Source organism: Argiope bruennichi, chromosome 8, assembly GCF_947563725.1.
Source record: "Argiope bruennichi chromosome 8, qqArgBrue1.1, whole genome shotgun sequence".
Classification (NCBI taxonomy): Eukaryota; Metazoa; Arthropoda; class Arachnida; order Araneae; family Araneidae; genus Argiope; species Argiope bruennichi.
The window spans coordinates 80,823,507-80,840,902 of NC_079158.1; the positions used below are offsets into that span (position 1 = coordinate 80,823,507).

The 17,396-nt window shown below is 24.8% G+C and overlaps 1 protein-coding gene across 5 annotated transcripts in view; it reads left to right on the plus strand.

The window, feature by feature from the left end:
* LOC129981957 (cell adhesion molecule Dscam2-like) overlaps nucleotides 1-17,396 on the plus strand; it is a 545,016-nt gene that overhangs the window by 341,976 nt on the left and 185,644 nt on the right. For all 5 annotated transcript variants that reach the window (XR_008785388.1, XM_056093028.1, XM_056093030.1 and 2 more), the window contains one exon: nucleotides 14,202-14,372. Coding sequence is in view for 4 of the 5 variants with exons in the window: in XM_056093028.1 (XP_055949003.1) it covers nucleotides 14,202-14,372 (171 nt within the window). In the remaining variant the exon portion in view is untranslated. The remainder of the gene's footprint in view (nucleotides 1-14,201; nucleotides 14,373-17,396) is intronic.

Sequence of the window (17,396 nt, forward strand, 5' to 3'; positions counted from 1 at the left end):
TTTTCTTTCAGATTCATGTTAGTAGAAAATATGCATCGATATTTTCAATTTTAATAATTTCCTGGAACATATTTCCGGTCAACTTTGTTCTAAGAATATTAACTACGACTTATAATTGTATTTTAATAAGAATTTTTCTTGCTGCTCCGTTAGATGCTAGCAAACTCTCAGATCGCATTGGTGCATTTAGCGTTCTTTATTGAAATATGTTAACAATGGTTTTGCTTCCTTTTACCTCTCTTCATAGTCCGACAAGGAAAGTGGAATAACTCATTTTCGGGTTTAGATAACTATCAACGTCGGTTGTCATACTTTCTATTTTTCAGATCGCCAAGCACGAAGTTAAATTTTCTCTCCTTTTAGGTAGACCTCTTATAGAAATTATAAGGTTACATTTGCAATAGTTCTGATAAAATGACAACACACTTTCTGGAAACTTTCCTTAGATCTTCACTAAATATGAACCCTAAACAACCTTACATTCAAATTCATATATATATATATATATATATATATGCTTAACACTTTGTACATGCCAACTTAACAACGCGATAACGAGAGTAATTTTGCTTGAATTTTGACTGACATTTTATATACCGAAAAAAAATGTAAAATCATTGGATAAGTTCATATGATAGCTATCCAGTTCAAAGGGATGGGGAGGATTGAAATTTCCATTTCCCCATAACTTTCTTAATAATGGATATAGAAAAATAAATCAATTAGTCAAATTATTATCTCATTAAGAAGGACAACTTTCGCAACTTAAGTTTTTCGATAGTTGCAAGTGCTTAGAATTTATTAGCTAAAACATGATTTTTAATCTCTAATTGAGATTGTTTCTAACATCAACAATTTATGTTACCTGTTTTTAAAGAAAAATGAAATAATGATTCCCCTTTTATTTCGTTTCCATATTTTGAAATATTTTAAATGTATATGGACTACAGATTAAACTTTGTATAATAATATTTAAATAAATTCAAGATAAAGAAATATTTAACGGCAAATTTATCTAAAATATTATTAGCTTAAAATTTCTAGAAACTTCATATTTTTAATTCTCCTGATTATATTTTATTTATTTTGGTTTACATAATTTAAGGTTTACACTATTGTAGTAGATATTAATGCAAATAAAGGACCTGATGTGGTGAATGAGTTTACTTAAGACATTCTGAATTATTAAATAATTCACTAGACTAGTGTTACCACCTTTTTAGCTTTCTCATATATAAAGAAAAAGTATTGTAATGGGCAAAAAATTTAAAAACCAGATATTGACGTTTCTGCATGTTTCTCACTCTTCCTCCTCTGAAATGAAGTTCTGAATGTCCTCAAATAGAAATGTTGAAATAAATTTTGTTCTTTTCATAAATGTTCCTAACATTAAAGGAAATATGAAAGGTATGATAATTTATCAATAATTAAGTCTTGCATTTTATTAATTAAAGTAGAAAATATATTTTAGTTCAATTTTTTTATCGACAAATAACTAACTAAGCTTTTGCAATTATACATAGAAAATAAGCATTCGAAATTAATGTTTCGAAGTAATATACTAAATAACATTTTCCTTGCGACAAGAATTTTCCGCATCATTTTAATACTAAAGTGTAAATACTATTTATGAATTTTTTAATAAATATCTGTGATTATCATTATTTTATGAACCTCTTAACATTGTTGTCAAAGTGCGGCTTGTGCATCGAGTTATCGTAATTTATCGTATTTTTATAACTCGATATAAATATAATTGTTTTCCACATAAAAATCTCAAATATTTTGTAGAAGCTTAATTGAATCAAAACGATAGCACATTTTCAGAACAGAAAGTCTCATCGAATGAGACACATACTGAAATTTACATATTAACGCGGGTAAATCGTTCAAGTAATACATACAATAGTACAAAAATAAAATTTATTTGTAAGCAATCCACTATCTTTCTTTCTCTTAGATAACAATTTGTTTTAAATAATGTAGTGCTTAATAATAGTATTATTAAACGATAAAATATTGATGTATAATTTTCTTAACAAACAATAATAAAATATTACTTCATTTTGATCAAAGTAAACAAAGCGCAGACAATATAATTTTAAATTTGATTCAATTTATCATAGGTATATCCAACAAAAAGCGATACAATTACTTAATGAAAGAAATATACTAAATAAATCTATTGTTATTTGCATGAAAATAATGATAAATCTCTCCATTTTAACAGAATTTTGTAAAACCGAGATATAGATCTGAACATTATCCAGAAAGATATTTGATTAAATATGAACAAGATCTTCCACAAATCTCTATAATTTCCATAAGACTTCAAAACTGAAAATATTTTTTATTAAAATACTTTAAAATATGCATTAATTCTCCTCTATTTAATATTTGAAGTCAGAAAAAATTTAGTTTTTTTTTTTTTTTTTTTTTTTTTTTGCTTACAAAAATAATAAATTTTTTGTAAATCTTTTAGATTTATTTTAAACATTAAAAAAATTAAATTAAATATTTTTTACCTAGGAAAACTTCTATACTTAATATAAAAATCTTTAAAGAAAAAGCAGGGTTTTTTTTGTTTTGTTTTGTTTTAAATGCATAATTTTTTTCAGATCTCTTAATTTTAAAAAAAGAAATCTTTAAAAAAATATGTTTAATAAAATTCTGAAATTTCAATACATTTTATTCAGTTATGATAGGAAATTAATATATCCAGATCCTTTGAAAAGTTATTAATCAATAAATATCAAATATTTTCAATATGGAACGTTTTTTTTTTTTTCATTTAAAAAAAGTTTTGTTACTGCATTGTTAAATTATTTAATAGGAAATTTATGATGAAATGCCAGATGAAAATTTTAGAATTGGTTTTGTAGTTTAAGATAATTTAATTTCTTACCTTAAATAAATGAATTATATTTTTTTAGATACTTTATTTAAAAGCAGAAACTTTATTTGCATTTAATATTAAATTGTAATTTTATTATAATAATAATTTCAAGAAATATTTTCTTTACTTGATGTATTAATGATAGTGATATTAGTAAAAAAAAAAACTTTTTAAGAAATATAAGAAATGAGATCACCCAAATCTAGGTGTGTGTGTTTACAAATAAATTCCACAGATGCAACAAAACATTTTAATTTATAATATAAGAAATAGAATAACAATTTATTTGTAAAGAGAAGTAAGAAAATTTTCATAAATGATACAAATTTCCAAACGATTTTTTGATTATTTGATTATTTTATTTTTTACTGAAGCTTAGTCAGCAGGGAAATAGAAACTCCACTTCCGTTTATAAAGAGGAAAAGGATTAAAACACAATAATAAATCAATTATGTGAGTTTCTAGGGTCCAAACATTATGAATGCATAGTTAATTGTTCCTGAAGGAAAGAAACATAAATTTAATCATTCATTTTGCAATTTAACAAAAATCATTTTGTGCGATTTTTCACTTTGTAAAAGTAACTACATTGCATTGTATGTTTCTTTATAAAAATAATAAAATTTATGTTTCGGTACTTATTTCTATGAAGAAATTCTATTTAAATTCTTAAAATCTCTATTGAAATTTTGTAGTCTATGGCATTAAAATTTTGTTAGAATTCTTATCATTTAAAAAATTATAATGAATGATATTACTCAACAATTTTGAAGATGGGATTAAAAAGTTTATATCATAATTTGAAAAAAAAAATATGGTTGAAATAATTATTGTTAGAATAGTCAATGTATAAAATTGTACCAAAAATTGGTTACAAATTCGACATCAAATGTATATGTTTGTAAAATTCTAAGAAATTGATATCTTTAATAAAATGGTCATCTTCTGTTTGTTTGCAGGGTCAAACACCTAAAAAAATTAAAATTTTTATACTTTTAGCATGAAATTTCTTGCATAAAATAAGTTTACTACTATGGATGCAAATGTTCTTCTTTTACAAAACATCCAAAGTATATCATCAACAGTTAATTTTTATTTTGACTTTTTTGAGGAACTTTTCTAAAATGCTGCGCGTTTCTAGGAGCACAACATTGAAAATTTCAAGTACTACTTTCTTTCTTCTTAGAATATCTAAGAAATATTTTCAACAGCGAGAGAGAACCGAGGATGTTAACGTAAAGAATGTAAAAAGACAATAGAGGTGAAAAATAACTCGCCATCATACGAAACAACTAATTACATTCACTGTAACTGCCACCATTTATGCTAATTAACTGACGGGCAGAGTTTATGCAGAGCTTGGAAGAGAAACACAGAAACTGCTAATAAAGTGCAATTCCAGCGACGCTCTTGTTCTAGGAAACTATGTTTAATTGCAGAACAAAACTTTGTTGCCAGGTTATTAAAGAGGTGAACTTGGTTTTGTGGGCGTCGACAAATTTGGTTGAAAGAACTAATCGGCTGAAATACGTCTTTGGGTGGAAAATTCATTATATGTCAATGATGTAGAAACTGATATTAGAAATTTTATTCTTAGCTTTTTTTTCAAAGTTGCCTTTAATATTTCCATCTCCGTCACTTGGCGTAGAATTTATTATGGCATGGCATAATTTCACATGCAAATGCGATACGTTTTTTGAGAAGGATGAGGTAATGAGTAAAAATAGATTCCCATGCATAAATATCGAAATAAATAAATTACTTTATTTTGACTATTCTGAATGAAAAATAAAATATTAATACTTTAAATGAAGCCAATAAAGATTGGTTAGAGTTTGCGTGAATGCCAATTCCAAACCCTTTAACTCAATCTCAATTCCTGCTTTAATATTAGTAGGGTGATATATCAAAAGTATTAATTTTCGAATATGAATGAAACCAGCGAGAATTTTGTAAGCGTGACTTTCAAAATTGGATTTTGAATGAAACTGGCCGGAAATATCTAATCGCAATTTTCTCACATATATCTAATAAATGAACTTGTATATTATTAACCGCTTGCCACTGGTGAACAGTAATTATGGAAAAGCCTATACGCATATCATCTTTGTCGAGTTTTGGAGGATTAATCGCTGTGATGCAGTCAATGCAAAAGTGACAGAAAAAATAAACTTATTTTGAAAGTATTTTTTTTTCAATCATTTAAAGCTAAAATTTTTACCACCAGTTAAAACTAAGTCACAAATTTACATAAAAAATTCTCACATACTTAAGAATTTTTAAAGTCGTTTACATGCTTATAAAAATACAGATCTACAAATCGTCAATCCCTTGATGAATTGATTACAAATCTGATACATATCTTCACATTAGATGCTAAATTTGTGAATGAAATATTATCCCTATAGTTTATTATTATTTTATCTTGATTTCGTAATTATTCTGTTAACATACATTTGGACAGCTGAACAGTCAGGTTGTATTTGACAAATATCTCCAAATTTGTTGTTAAGGCGCATATCCAATTTCATAAATCTATTTCAAAGTGTTTTTCAGTGTTTTTTCTAACTTATAGAAGTCTGAAATATAGATTCACTAAAATTTTGAAGTCGAATTTTTTGGCGATTGCAATAATTTTTTTTTCGTTTGCTCCGTAAATTAGAATGTAAGAAAGGTGCCGTGGTATAAGACAATCTTATTTAGAAAATACAAATTTTCAGTGTAATTTGTATTTTATCAAATTCTTAAATGACTTTCAAAAATGTTTGATTGACAATATGAAAGGGCTTAATATGTAGTTTGAAATAGAAAGATCATTTATATATCTATAGAAGTACTGTATTTAGTATTGTTGGAAGCAAATAGAAGTTTGGAACAACTGGGTGGATTCGGAAGATTAAAAGGTTGTGTAAAATGACTTGATAACCTTTTTTTATATCGTTATTTTGTCTTTTATAATCTCATGTCAAACTGGATAACGAGATTCATTATGAACTAAAGCGCACTTGTTACAATGCAAAGAGCTGCATTTTGTTGCAGTTATTCTTAGCTGCTGATTTCCATATGAGAGTTGCTTTCAGGATAATAACTCTGATTCTTTTTTTATTTGAAATATTTTATTTTTGAATGAAGACTTGGAATATCTACCAATAAACGATAAACTCAAATAATTCTGTGCTCAAAATTGTTCAAAATTTCTCTTTGTTATATAAATAAAATTATATATCAAAGTTAAATATATTTTAAATTCATTTCCCTACAGATTATGATTTTTTATTAATTGTGGAAGAAATTGGGTTTTTTTAATCAAATGCTTGCAGTAAAGGAAATCTTTAAGGTCCAAAGAATATATTTAAAACAAACTCATTCATCTAAAATGATTTCCTTACTAATTATTTAAAAGGGAAAAAGTGGGATTAATTTGTTCCACCACCCCTCAAAGTATTGTGGATCAGTAGAATAAAATCGTAAATTTGAGATTCAGTTGCTTTTAGCTTTCATCGAACGTTGTTATTAATTTTAATTAGTTTATTCATATAGCTGTGTAAAGGATTTTTAATAAATTGCCTTAAGCAATTTTATTTCTGAGTGACCCTCTACAGCTTAATAATCGGTCCCTTAATAATCTCGTGACCTCATTGTTAAATGCTGAGTATATACATCTCATAGCGAATTTAAAGAACAGTTAATTTTGTATTTTTAGAAAAATTTGGGAAAAAAAATATTTCCTATCGTATATTTTAAATTTTTCTATTGATATCGTAAAACCTTTTTACTCTATGAAATTTCCAAAATCTATTATTAACAAAAATAAGCATATTATGAATTTTATAGAAGAAATTCCCTAAAATTTCCGGTCTTTCAACATTCATATTTCCATTGGTTTCTTAGTTTGCTGTACACTAATATTACAATATAGTAAGCATCTTTATGTTGTTTCTCGATATTTTGAATGACGTACAGTATCATTGAACATTTTACGCTGACAGGGATAAAATGTACCTAAAAATATTCTTACCGAAAAAAGAAAAAGGGAGTTAAAGAACCAAAAGAGAAGACTGAAAGGAGTGAAAAATAACTCGCCATCATACGAAACAAATTACATTCACTGTAACTGCTACCATTTATGCTAATTAGCTGGCGGGTAGAGTTTATATAAATCTTTGTCGGGGAAACACAGAAATTGCTAATAAAGTGTAATTTCAACGACACACAAGTTCAAGGAAACTAGTGTGTCTAATTGCACAGAGAAAGTTTGTTGCAATATTATTAAAGACTTGATTTTGCGACTGTTTTAAATTTTGGTTAAAAGAACTAAGTCGAAATAGATACTTGTTTTAGAAGAATATTTATTTTACGTCAGTGTTATCTAATTTGAAATAAAGCACTGTTCCGAAAAATTCATATCATTGAGTTTATGTAAAGTATTTTATATGAGCTCAAATGTATTTAATTATTATTATTTACAAAAAAAAATTAATATGCATAAAATATCAATAATAAATATTAAGATACTGATAAATATATCCTTAATACATTACATAATTTCATTTATTTGTTTAAAAAAATATTTTATGTATATTTTCTAAAAATCTAAGTTTTAATATTTGTAATGGAGATTTTAATTTTTTTACTTACTTTATATTTATTGTCTTAAAAAGTAATCAAAAATTAGTGTATATTTATTATACCATTTTTTGTGCTTTTACATTTTAAAATTTAATTTTTTTTTATCATCGGTTGATTATCAAATAAGTTGGTTAGTTTATCTTATAGAAACACATCAAACTATTGTATGATAAATTCAAGGTTTGAACATTAAATAACCAAGCTCATGGAATCTATAAAAAATAACCGTAACATTTCTCTTAGACAGTAGTACTTTAACCGTCATTTGTATGCAAATAGATATCAACATGTTTAAGAATTCATTTACTCTAAGCGTTCTTCATCGGATCAGCATTTTCCCCAATTAAAAATATATGTTATTTTAAGGGAATGCACTTTATTCTCAGATCTTGAATCATATAATTATGATTGGTGATATTTTAAACTATCTAATAGTTTTGTTGATTTTGAAAGCTATGCACTCACCACATTAAAATAAATTTAAAAAATAAATATAATAAATTTAAGTTCTTGTTTTTTCAAATAAAAGTATCTTCTAGAGGACATTTTGAATATTTTTTTTTTCCAAAATAGTTTATTGAAACATTTTTAAAAAAAAAAAATATTTCTATAAGTATGATTGCTTATTGCAGATACTTTTTCAAGTACTTCTATACGTCCATTTACTTTATAATCGCATTGAGGCATCAATACATAGATTGCTATTCGTTGCATTATTATTTTACTATATTTCATTATTATTTTATTTAAAATTATTTATAGACTTCATAATTTAATGTCACAAATTATCGCAATTTTATATTACAAATTTCAAAGTTTATAGTTTATAGATTAAAATCTCCAGGATTTAAAAGTTCCTCATCTCAAATATATCTAAAAAAATAGAATACAATATATTACTTATAATCCCATAATTTTGATTCTTCTCAGCAAACTAAGTTGTCCAATTTCAAATGAATTGAAATAATTTTTTTCACAAAATTCGCTCATTGTTTCTTTTTTCTATTACTATTTTAGAATATTTAAAAAGCTACAAAGGCTTTCCAAAATTAATATTCAATCCACTTATCTTCAAAGATAATTTCTTAAAACATTTTGCAAGATTAATGTCTAGGCAAAATCATATTTCTTAATATAAATATTATTGTATAATAAAATAAATTTAAAAATATTTTCGATGGAATAAAACAATTTCTTCCGAAATTTGTATATATAATTATTTATACTTTTATCACATATTTAATTTTAAATTATCAGAAAAAAATAAAATAGAAATATTTATGCATGAGAACTTACATTGAATTTAAGATTAAAAATGTTTTTATTCCTATTACTTTGAAAAAATTAACAGAACAATATTATCAATAAAACATTTGATAATATTTGCTCATCAAATTATCTATTGTATTTAAAATTACGATCAATTGACAATCGCAGTACTTTCAGGATTTAACTGAACTGTGTATTAAATATGAAAAGAATATTAAAAATTGATTCATCTTTACTTTATAATATTTTTGGCTGGCATTACTATCCGTAGAGCGTGTAATGCAAAAATATTCTACTAATAAGACATTTGGATCTAGATATAATAAAATTGTTACATTAGGTGCATGGTTACTAAGGTATTAGCAGCATTTTTTTGAAGTTTCAGCTAAATATTTTAAGAATTTTTTGAGAAAATTATGTCTGAAAATTATTTTTCATGTGATCACAGATTTCAAATAAAAAAAATAGTTTGTCAGTGATATCGATTTTACCTTAGTAGAATTATTTTTTTTTATTTTTTTTTATTCCTTTTTCAAATTTATCATTTAATGACTGTTCCTATAGATATCCATAAATCACTATTTTTTGGAATTTCCTCAGAAGTCTGTTTAATTATAGAGTGATCTTTCAAAGAAAAATTTATATCAAAGTCATTATAGTATTTAATCAAGAGAAATAAATTTACATTTTCGCTTTATTTAATTTTCAAAATTGGTATAAATAATTCAATTTTAAATTAGATGGAAGTATATAACCTACTGCATTAATGTGTCATATTTTATTAATTTTTAATCTATGTATGTCTTTCCTGAAATATAGCTAAACAGATTAAAGATAATTTGCCCCAAATAACTTTTCAATTGTTGAATAAAATATTTTATATCTCTTTATATATAAAAATATTAAAAAAAATATTAGTGTATTTGTATAAATAAAACACAAGTTTAAAATAAACCCAAGCAAAATTTCATTCAGTATCCTCAAAATGGCATTATGTCGTGATTTATGTTATTATATAATGACTATATTAGAATATAATTTAAGAATTCAATTTAGATGTATTTCAATTTAGATTTGTAGTTTTTGAAGACAGGAATATAAACTATAAAATTAATTTTTATTTAGCTTGAAATATATAATTTTTCTAGAATATATTTTGTCTAACTCAGAAAATCGTAAATAAAATCTGAAACACACTAAAACTAATTAATTCAATATTTTCCTTTAAAAATCCAGAATTATATATTTAATTTATTTGTATTAAAATATTGCTGAATGTTTAAATAAGTTATGAAAAATTCTCTTCGTCAATGCAAATTTCAAGTAGAAGAAAATTATCTTATCAATATGTTTGCATGTTTATTTTGTTTCGAGATTGGTTTTGCACATGAAAATAAAACTTAAATTTTCAAGTATTTTCATGAAATTTAATGAACTTTAACTAAAAAAAAATAAGTATTATATGAATAAGTATTATATATTTGAGCTTTAATTTGTAATTAAGAATACATTTAGAAATAATTTTTACTGTTGTTATGTTTTAAGAAAGTAAGCATATTAAAAATTGTCAATAAACAAACGCATTCATAAAGAGTGAAATTTCATGTTATTTTCAAATTTAATTTGCGTGATAAGATAACTAATCAAAGTAATAATATTATAGAAATTCCACACTTTTGATTTAGTTAAGTAATTAAATATTATACAATTCAAAATTTTTAAAATGAGAATTTTAATCATTTTAATATTTTTAAATGTAATTTCGCTACTAGTTTTTCGCATCTTAAGTGAAAAAAACATATAACTGCTTTCGGATTTTCAATCCTATGTATGTTAGTATAATAATATTTTAGGCCTGCTTCCTTAGTTATATTTTTTTTAAATTTATTTTTAATCATTTAGGATTGATAACATTTACAGCAAAACTACAATAAATAATCTCACAACAATGCATGACTATAGATTCAGTTTTTTAAAAAAATAACAAATGCCCTGATGTAAAATACAATATTTCATTTTTCCAGAATTAGAAAAAAGGTAAATTGGAAATAATATTTGTATTAGAGCAATTTATTGATCTAATTTTAAAGTAGTATAAAAAATATTTTTTTTATATGTATGTTGAAAATATAGTAGAGATAACGTTTAAATTTTTATTAGATAATAACTAGAAACCAGATATAAATTTTAAAAATACATTTCTAAAAGAGCACCGTCTATCTAAAAAGCAAATATATGCCAAATTCCATAGCTCTTGTTTAACGGTCTGAGTTGTAAGCGATTTTGCTAACAATGATTAATTTCTAATTTTAAGCTAACCCAGATTCATTTATCATGCTAAAATATATATTAAAATTTGGAGATTGTGTAAGTTTAGTTCTGATCTCGTATTTTTCTCCTTGTTTCTAGAATAAGAATGCTTATTTTCTTTGGTTTTATTTTGTCAATAAAGTATTGCAAATTAATAAGAAAGCTTATTTTCTTTAGTTTTATTGTCAATAAAATATTGCAAAACCAAATCCTGTTTAATAAATGTATTTGTGAAAGAATAACATATTTTAATTATTTTAAAAGAGAGGAATTATCACGAGATAATTAATGGGCCCCTTAGATGCAATTAATTGGTTCTGTATGTAAGTTCACACACTAAATCTCACTCAAGAGCACCGTCGGGGAAACAAGGTGAATCCTAAATATTGCTTTTAATATGCCATCCTTGGGCAAAATTGTTGTTTAGAAACGCGATAGGAACGTGGGATTAATTTTAAATAAATCGATCTCAACTGTTTTGCCCTTAAATCTAAGTGCAGTATTTTTGCTGAGTCCTGAATAATTAATTAAATCCAGAGAAATTATTTTCATCACGAAGCTTCCAGTAATGTATTTCGCTTATGCTGAGTACTGGGAAAAAATTTTTCTACAATACATGCGAAGTCTTTTATTAACATAATTGAATTTCTCAGCATTTTAAAATATAATAGAATCTGAAAACGTCTTTAGAAGAATGTGATGTGAGAATCTCAAATTACTCCTTGATTTTTCTTTCATTTTTTTCTTCCTTAATTTAAGAAAGAGATGAACAATCTAGTATCTCAGAGATTAGCAATTTGGTTTGGATTTTATTTTTATTCCAAGTATTTATAGTCAGTGTTTGTCAAAATAATTTATATTATAAAATATACTATTTGTATACTAAAAACATTATTATTTTGTTTTTAATTTGTTTAATTTCTTCTCAAGAGTTTTAATATTTATCAGATGAATAAAAAAATATCTCACGTTTCCCGTTAAACTGAATAAGTCTTGAATGTTCAATTAAATAAATTTTCTTTATTTAAAATATATTTTTGCTTGCATCGATGCATTATAAGGACATTACTTTAAAATTAAATTTTACTAAATTACTAAAATATAGCTAACTAATTTTTTGTATGCAAATTAAAATTATTTTTCCTATAAAAAGTTTGATAAAGGAACAGAAAACAAGTTATCAAAAAAGAGAAATGTTAAAAATTAATCTGAATCATATTTCTACTATGATAATAAAAATGGAATATCGAAGTTTAATGGTTTCAGAACAATAGATTTAGTTTTATATTTGGAAAAAATCATATATCTTGCAAATTTTATGAAGCAGATTAAACAAAAAGTAATTAAAATAATTATAACAAAATATACGAGACCAGGTTTTCACAAAACCACTTAAATTTTCGCAATAATCAAAATCAAAAATCTTATTGATATTAAAGTGAAGCCTGTTAACTCTCGAAAATCCATATAATTTACTTAAAATTATCAAATTTTATACAGGTATACTTTTGAAGAGAGAGATTGTACAGTAGAGTTTTAATTCAAATTTTAATTATATAGAATTCAAGCGGGATTTCTGCGTCTTCAGTTATGATTGCTGGAAATATAAATGTGGAAATAATATTGTTTTTAAGTAATTTAAGAATTTTAAAAATTATGGTGTTATTAATTTTGAAATCATACAATTTATTCTTAAGTTGCAATAATTTTTAATACAAGTTTTTGCATAATTTTCAAAGATTTCATTGTTATAATGGAACTCATTTTTTTAATTATTTCATTAAATATTTAATCATGTTTGATCTTCCATTATTGGAAATGAAGTCTGATAACTTTTATTTATAACCTGCATTTATATAGAATAAAAATAAGAAAGCGATATTGAAATAGTGCGAAAGACTACTTGCTATTAGAAGTCAAATAATTACAGACATTCACTTCCTTAATGGACTTTTGGTGTCAAAACTTTTAAATTCAGTAGGAAGGTTCACCCTTACAAAAAAATAGCGCAGGCTATTAAAATTACATTGTTTTGATGTTTGAAAAATATCTGATTTGAAACACTGCCTGAGGGTGTTTCTAGAGACAGTCTTTAGACAGGATTCATCATTTCATTATTTTATTCCATTTTATTCATTTTCTGCAATTTAAACTCAATATTTTTTAATTGTTTTAATGTCTGTAACGACTTGATGCTTGAGATAAATTTGTTTTGAAACCAGGAACTTACTTAAGACATTTCGTAAAAATTAACACATTCAATATGTCCGGAGAATCAGTTGGCTGTCAAAAGCAACTAGTTAGGAAATATGGACGATATATCTAGATATAAATTAAGTGAAAAATATTTTTTTTTTAAATGTCCAGCAATCTGTTTTGCGATACGTACAAGCTATGTAATATCATTTTGCAATTAAATGGCATGTTTTAACTTCATTTTTCAATACTTTAATTATTTGCATAGAATTTAAATAATTATCAAATATGATAATAGTATTTATATCATACATTAGTCCCTGGTATTTTTGCTGAAAGTTGAAATTGTTTAATGTTAAACTACGATTTGTTGAATATATAATATGATAAAGCCTGATTTTTTAATCATTTCTGAATGAATTTCATTATTTATTTTCTATTATAACGTTATAATTATCTTTCATAAGAAATGATGGTTAAAGATAATTACTATATATTTTCCTTTCTTAAATTTCATTTTAAAACTATTTTATAATGTATTAAATGATTCTTGATTATGTATTTTATGAAAAAATGGTAATAAGAACAATTATTAAACATTTAAAAAAACACAGATGTCCTAAATTGTCTTAATGAAATATTTGCGTATTTGAATGCTTACTATATGAAAATAAAAACTTCCGTACAAAGGTGGCCTTTTATTTTTATTATTTTGTTGTAGAATTGATGTGAAAACATACGTGTCACATCGTTACAGTTTGTCAGTTGTCCTTACTTGTATGCTATTGAACCCTTATTGATAGATTGCTTTAATATCTCTCAGGAATATCCTTCAGAAATATGCTATTAGTTATTATGAAATATTATTTTCATGTGATTTAGTAACTATATTTTTTTCTAGAAAAATGGCTTGAAGAGAGGTCTAAGAAAGTGGTCGTATCAAACGTTGACACAAGCGCTACGATAGCAGGATTGAAGCCCGTCACTACCTATCATATACACGTTACAGCAAGAAATGCGATTGGCCAAAGTCTTCCAAGCAGTGATCTTACTCTTACCACTAAAGCAGAAGGTAAATATTTAATTAATAATAATAGCGCTGATAATTAATAATTGCAATTGATTTGATTGTTTTGATAAAGTCATTGGTAATGTAATTGATGATTTTGTTTCTAAAACAATATTTTTGGGAACTGAAAAAAGAATGCCGTTCGAAAATTTATTTAGTAAATTTGAAGCTTCATTTATATTGTCATTTTAACTTTCAATATTGAAATGGCTCCCTTTATTTCCAATCTTCCAGTTGATCTATTAAAATAGCGCAGACCGAATGACTTTGGCAATGGCATGAAGACTGTCAGTAGCATTAAAATCCCAATAACAAAAAAAAATATCGGGAAGAAGTATATTTCTATATAATTAATGTTTCATGGATATATGTTTTTTTCGATAAATATATAGTTTACAAAAATATCCAAGGAATATTCTTCATAAAAATATCTAAGAAATATCCACAGAAGGATATTAGGAATTTTCGTTTCATAAAAAAAATTATGTTGTAAATAAATTAATAAATAATGATGCATCACACATTTATCTCTCCTTATGACATGTTAAATTATATGACATATTCACACATGCCTTAATGACCTAGAACGATAGTTTGAAACGAAGAATTGAAAATAAAGAGGTTCTAACGAAAATACTTTTGAAAATATTTCAGTTAAAAATTATGCTGGAAATGATATTATTCGAATTCATATTGTAATAGATTAATTATCATGATTTATTTTCTAAATGGTTTTCTTTCCAAATCATGATAGAAGTAAAAGTTCTACTAGTAGATCCTCGTTTACCGTCGTGAATCACCGAAAACTAATCTTTGAAATCATAGGGAAATAACTAATTAATAATCAATGAAAAAATGTATATTTTTCGTTCTTGGTTCAAATAAGTCAGAAAGTTTCCAATTTTTGACATCAAACGAACCGTAATAGAATGTAGAATGTATGAATTTTATTTGGAGTTCTGAAAATCTTCTTGAAAAAAGAAATTTCAAAAGATTTCATAAAATTCAGTAAATTTTGAATAAAAGTACAACTTTATTTCGTTGAAGGAAAATTCTTTGTTTTCTTTCATGGTGTACTATTTTTTCCTATACCCAATAGGAAAAATTATATCGGTAAAATTTGTTTTCAAAAAATCTATCAGTTTAACTCAAAATATTGAATGAAAAATTTATTCATTAAACTTTTAAGTTCAGGTCTCAAGGGGCAATGAATCCTCGTTATGACACCGTGTGTGATACATTTCATGCAATGTGCAAACTTGTGGATTTCACCCTTATGTGAAATCATTATTGGCGGTGCAGATTTACGGAAAGCAAACGATATTTTTATTTAATTCCTCGAAGAAATTGTAAAATATTCCAATTTATATTTTAAAAAATATTCACATGAGGAATATATATATATATATATATATATATATATATATATATATATATATATATATTTGTTTTAGATTTTAAAATTAGGCTTCATTGTTAAAAAGCTAGAAATCGTAAAGTGCACTCGTTTCTTACGAATTTTTGATAAGCTTAGTAAAATTAGCAAAAATGATTGGAATTTCTAAGATGGTATTAATTATATACTATTAAAATTAAAAATATTTTGCTAAAGAAGCTATTAAGGCCAATTTACAAAAAATATATTTAAATAGAAAATAAAATTTAGCAACCATTTATCCTTGTAAACCAGGTGGTAAGAGCATGCGACTAGTTAACAATATTTGTATGTAGGATTAATTTATTATAAAATGAACAAACACAAGATGGTTTTCACTATTCATCCAAAATCAAAAAATTAATTCATTAATTAATTAAAAAAATAATAAAAATTTCCATGAAAATGCAGGACATTAGGAAACTCTTTCAATACAAGCCAACTAATTACAACTATATCCTTAACAAAATAATAAATGAATGGCTACAATGGATTGGCACCTGAGCAATTGAAAACTTCTCTGTCACTGGTCTTGACCAAATATATGTAAATCCAAAATATTTTTGCACTGATATTTGTATTTTTGTTACTGAATTTCCGCAAATGCATATCTTTTTTAAACTTGTTATTTCATATGCCTAGTTTTTATTTAAAAATGGGCTAACTACATTTAAAAAAAAAAAATCATGGACCTTCTTTTGGATGTTGAATTATTATGTATGCCCGCTTAAGTTATGCGCTGTCTATTTTAACTAACGGAGATTACTTTTTTTGATAATATTATTAAAAGAAGCATTCCTTTCTCCTCTTGCACAATTTATAAAATGGAATTGGCCCTTTTCTCAAAACGATTGTTTCAAATATATATTATCTATAAACAAAAATAACTACAAATATAAATACAAACCACTGCTGTTAGAAAAAGACTGTTTCCGCATTACGTTAACAATGAAATGCATGGATTTTTTCTTATTAGAAATACCTTATTTTTTCACATGAATATTTGGATAGTAATTATGCCAAGTATTCATATTTTTTTTAAATAATTATTATTTTCAGAAAATAGCGAGAGAGAAAATTCATTCACTAAAAATTCAAATTAGAGTACTTTAAAGTTAAGAAATTATAATTTTTTTTTCTTAATGAAATCCTAAAACTGTCATTTAAACTTTTGTCTTTGTCTCTTCTTTTTCATTCTATCTCTTATTTCTCCCAATGTTCAATAAAGTAAATAATAATCTCAGCATATTGAAGTCAAGCCTTTTAAATAATCCTGTGTCGTTACAGAAGCACTTTAGCACAACTGATTTATTTCTAAAATACAACAACATTTTCTCTCATGCACCATAAGAATACTAAATCTTCATCTTGCCATTTTCACAAGAGACTTTCTAAAAATATTCACCACAATAAAACTAATTTACAGCTCTCCAAAATATTTATCTCCTTCAACTAAATTTAATTAAGCGGAAGAGCCTTGGAAAACATCCTTGTCAAGTATGATAAAAGTTTCTGAAGACGATCTTAAGAGACCAGATAAAAAAATATAATATTCCTCCCTTATGATTATAAAGTATCTCAAACATAGATGT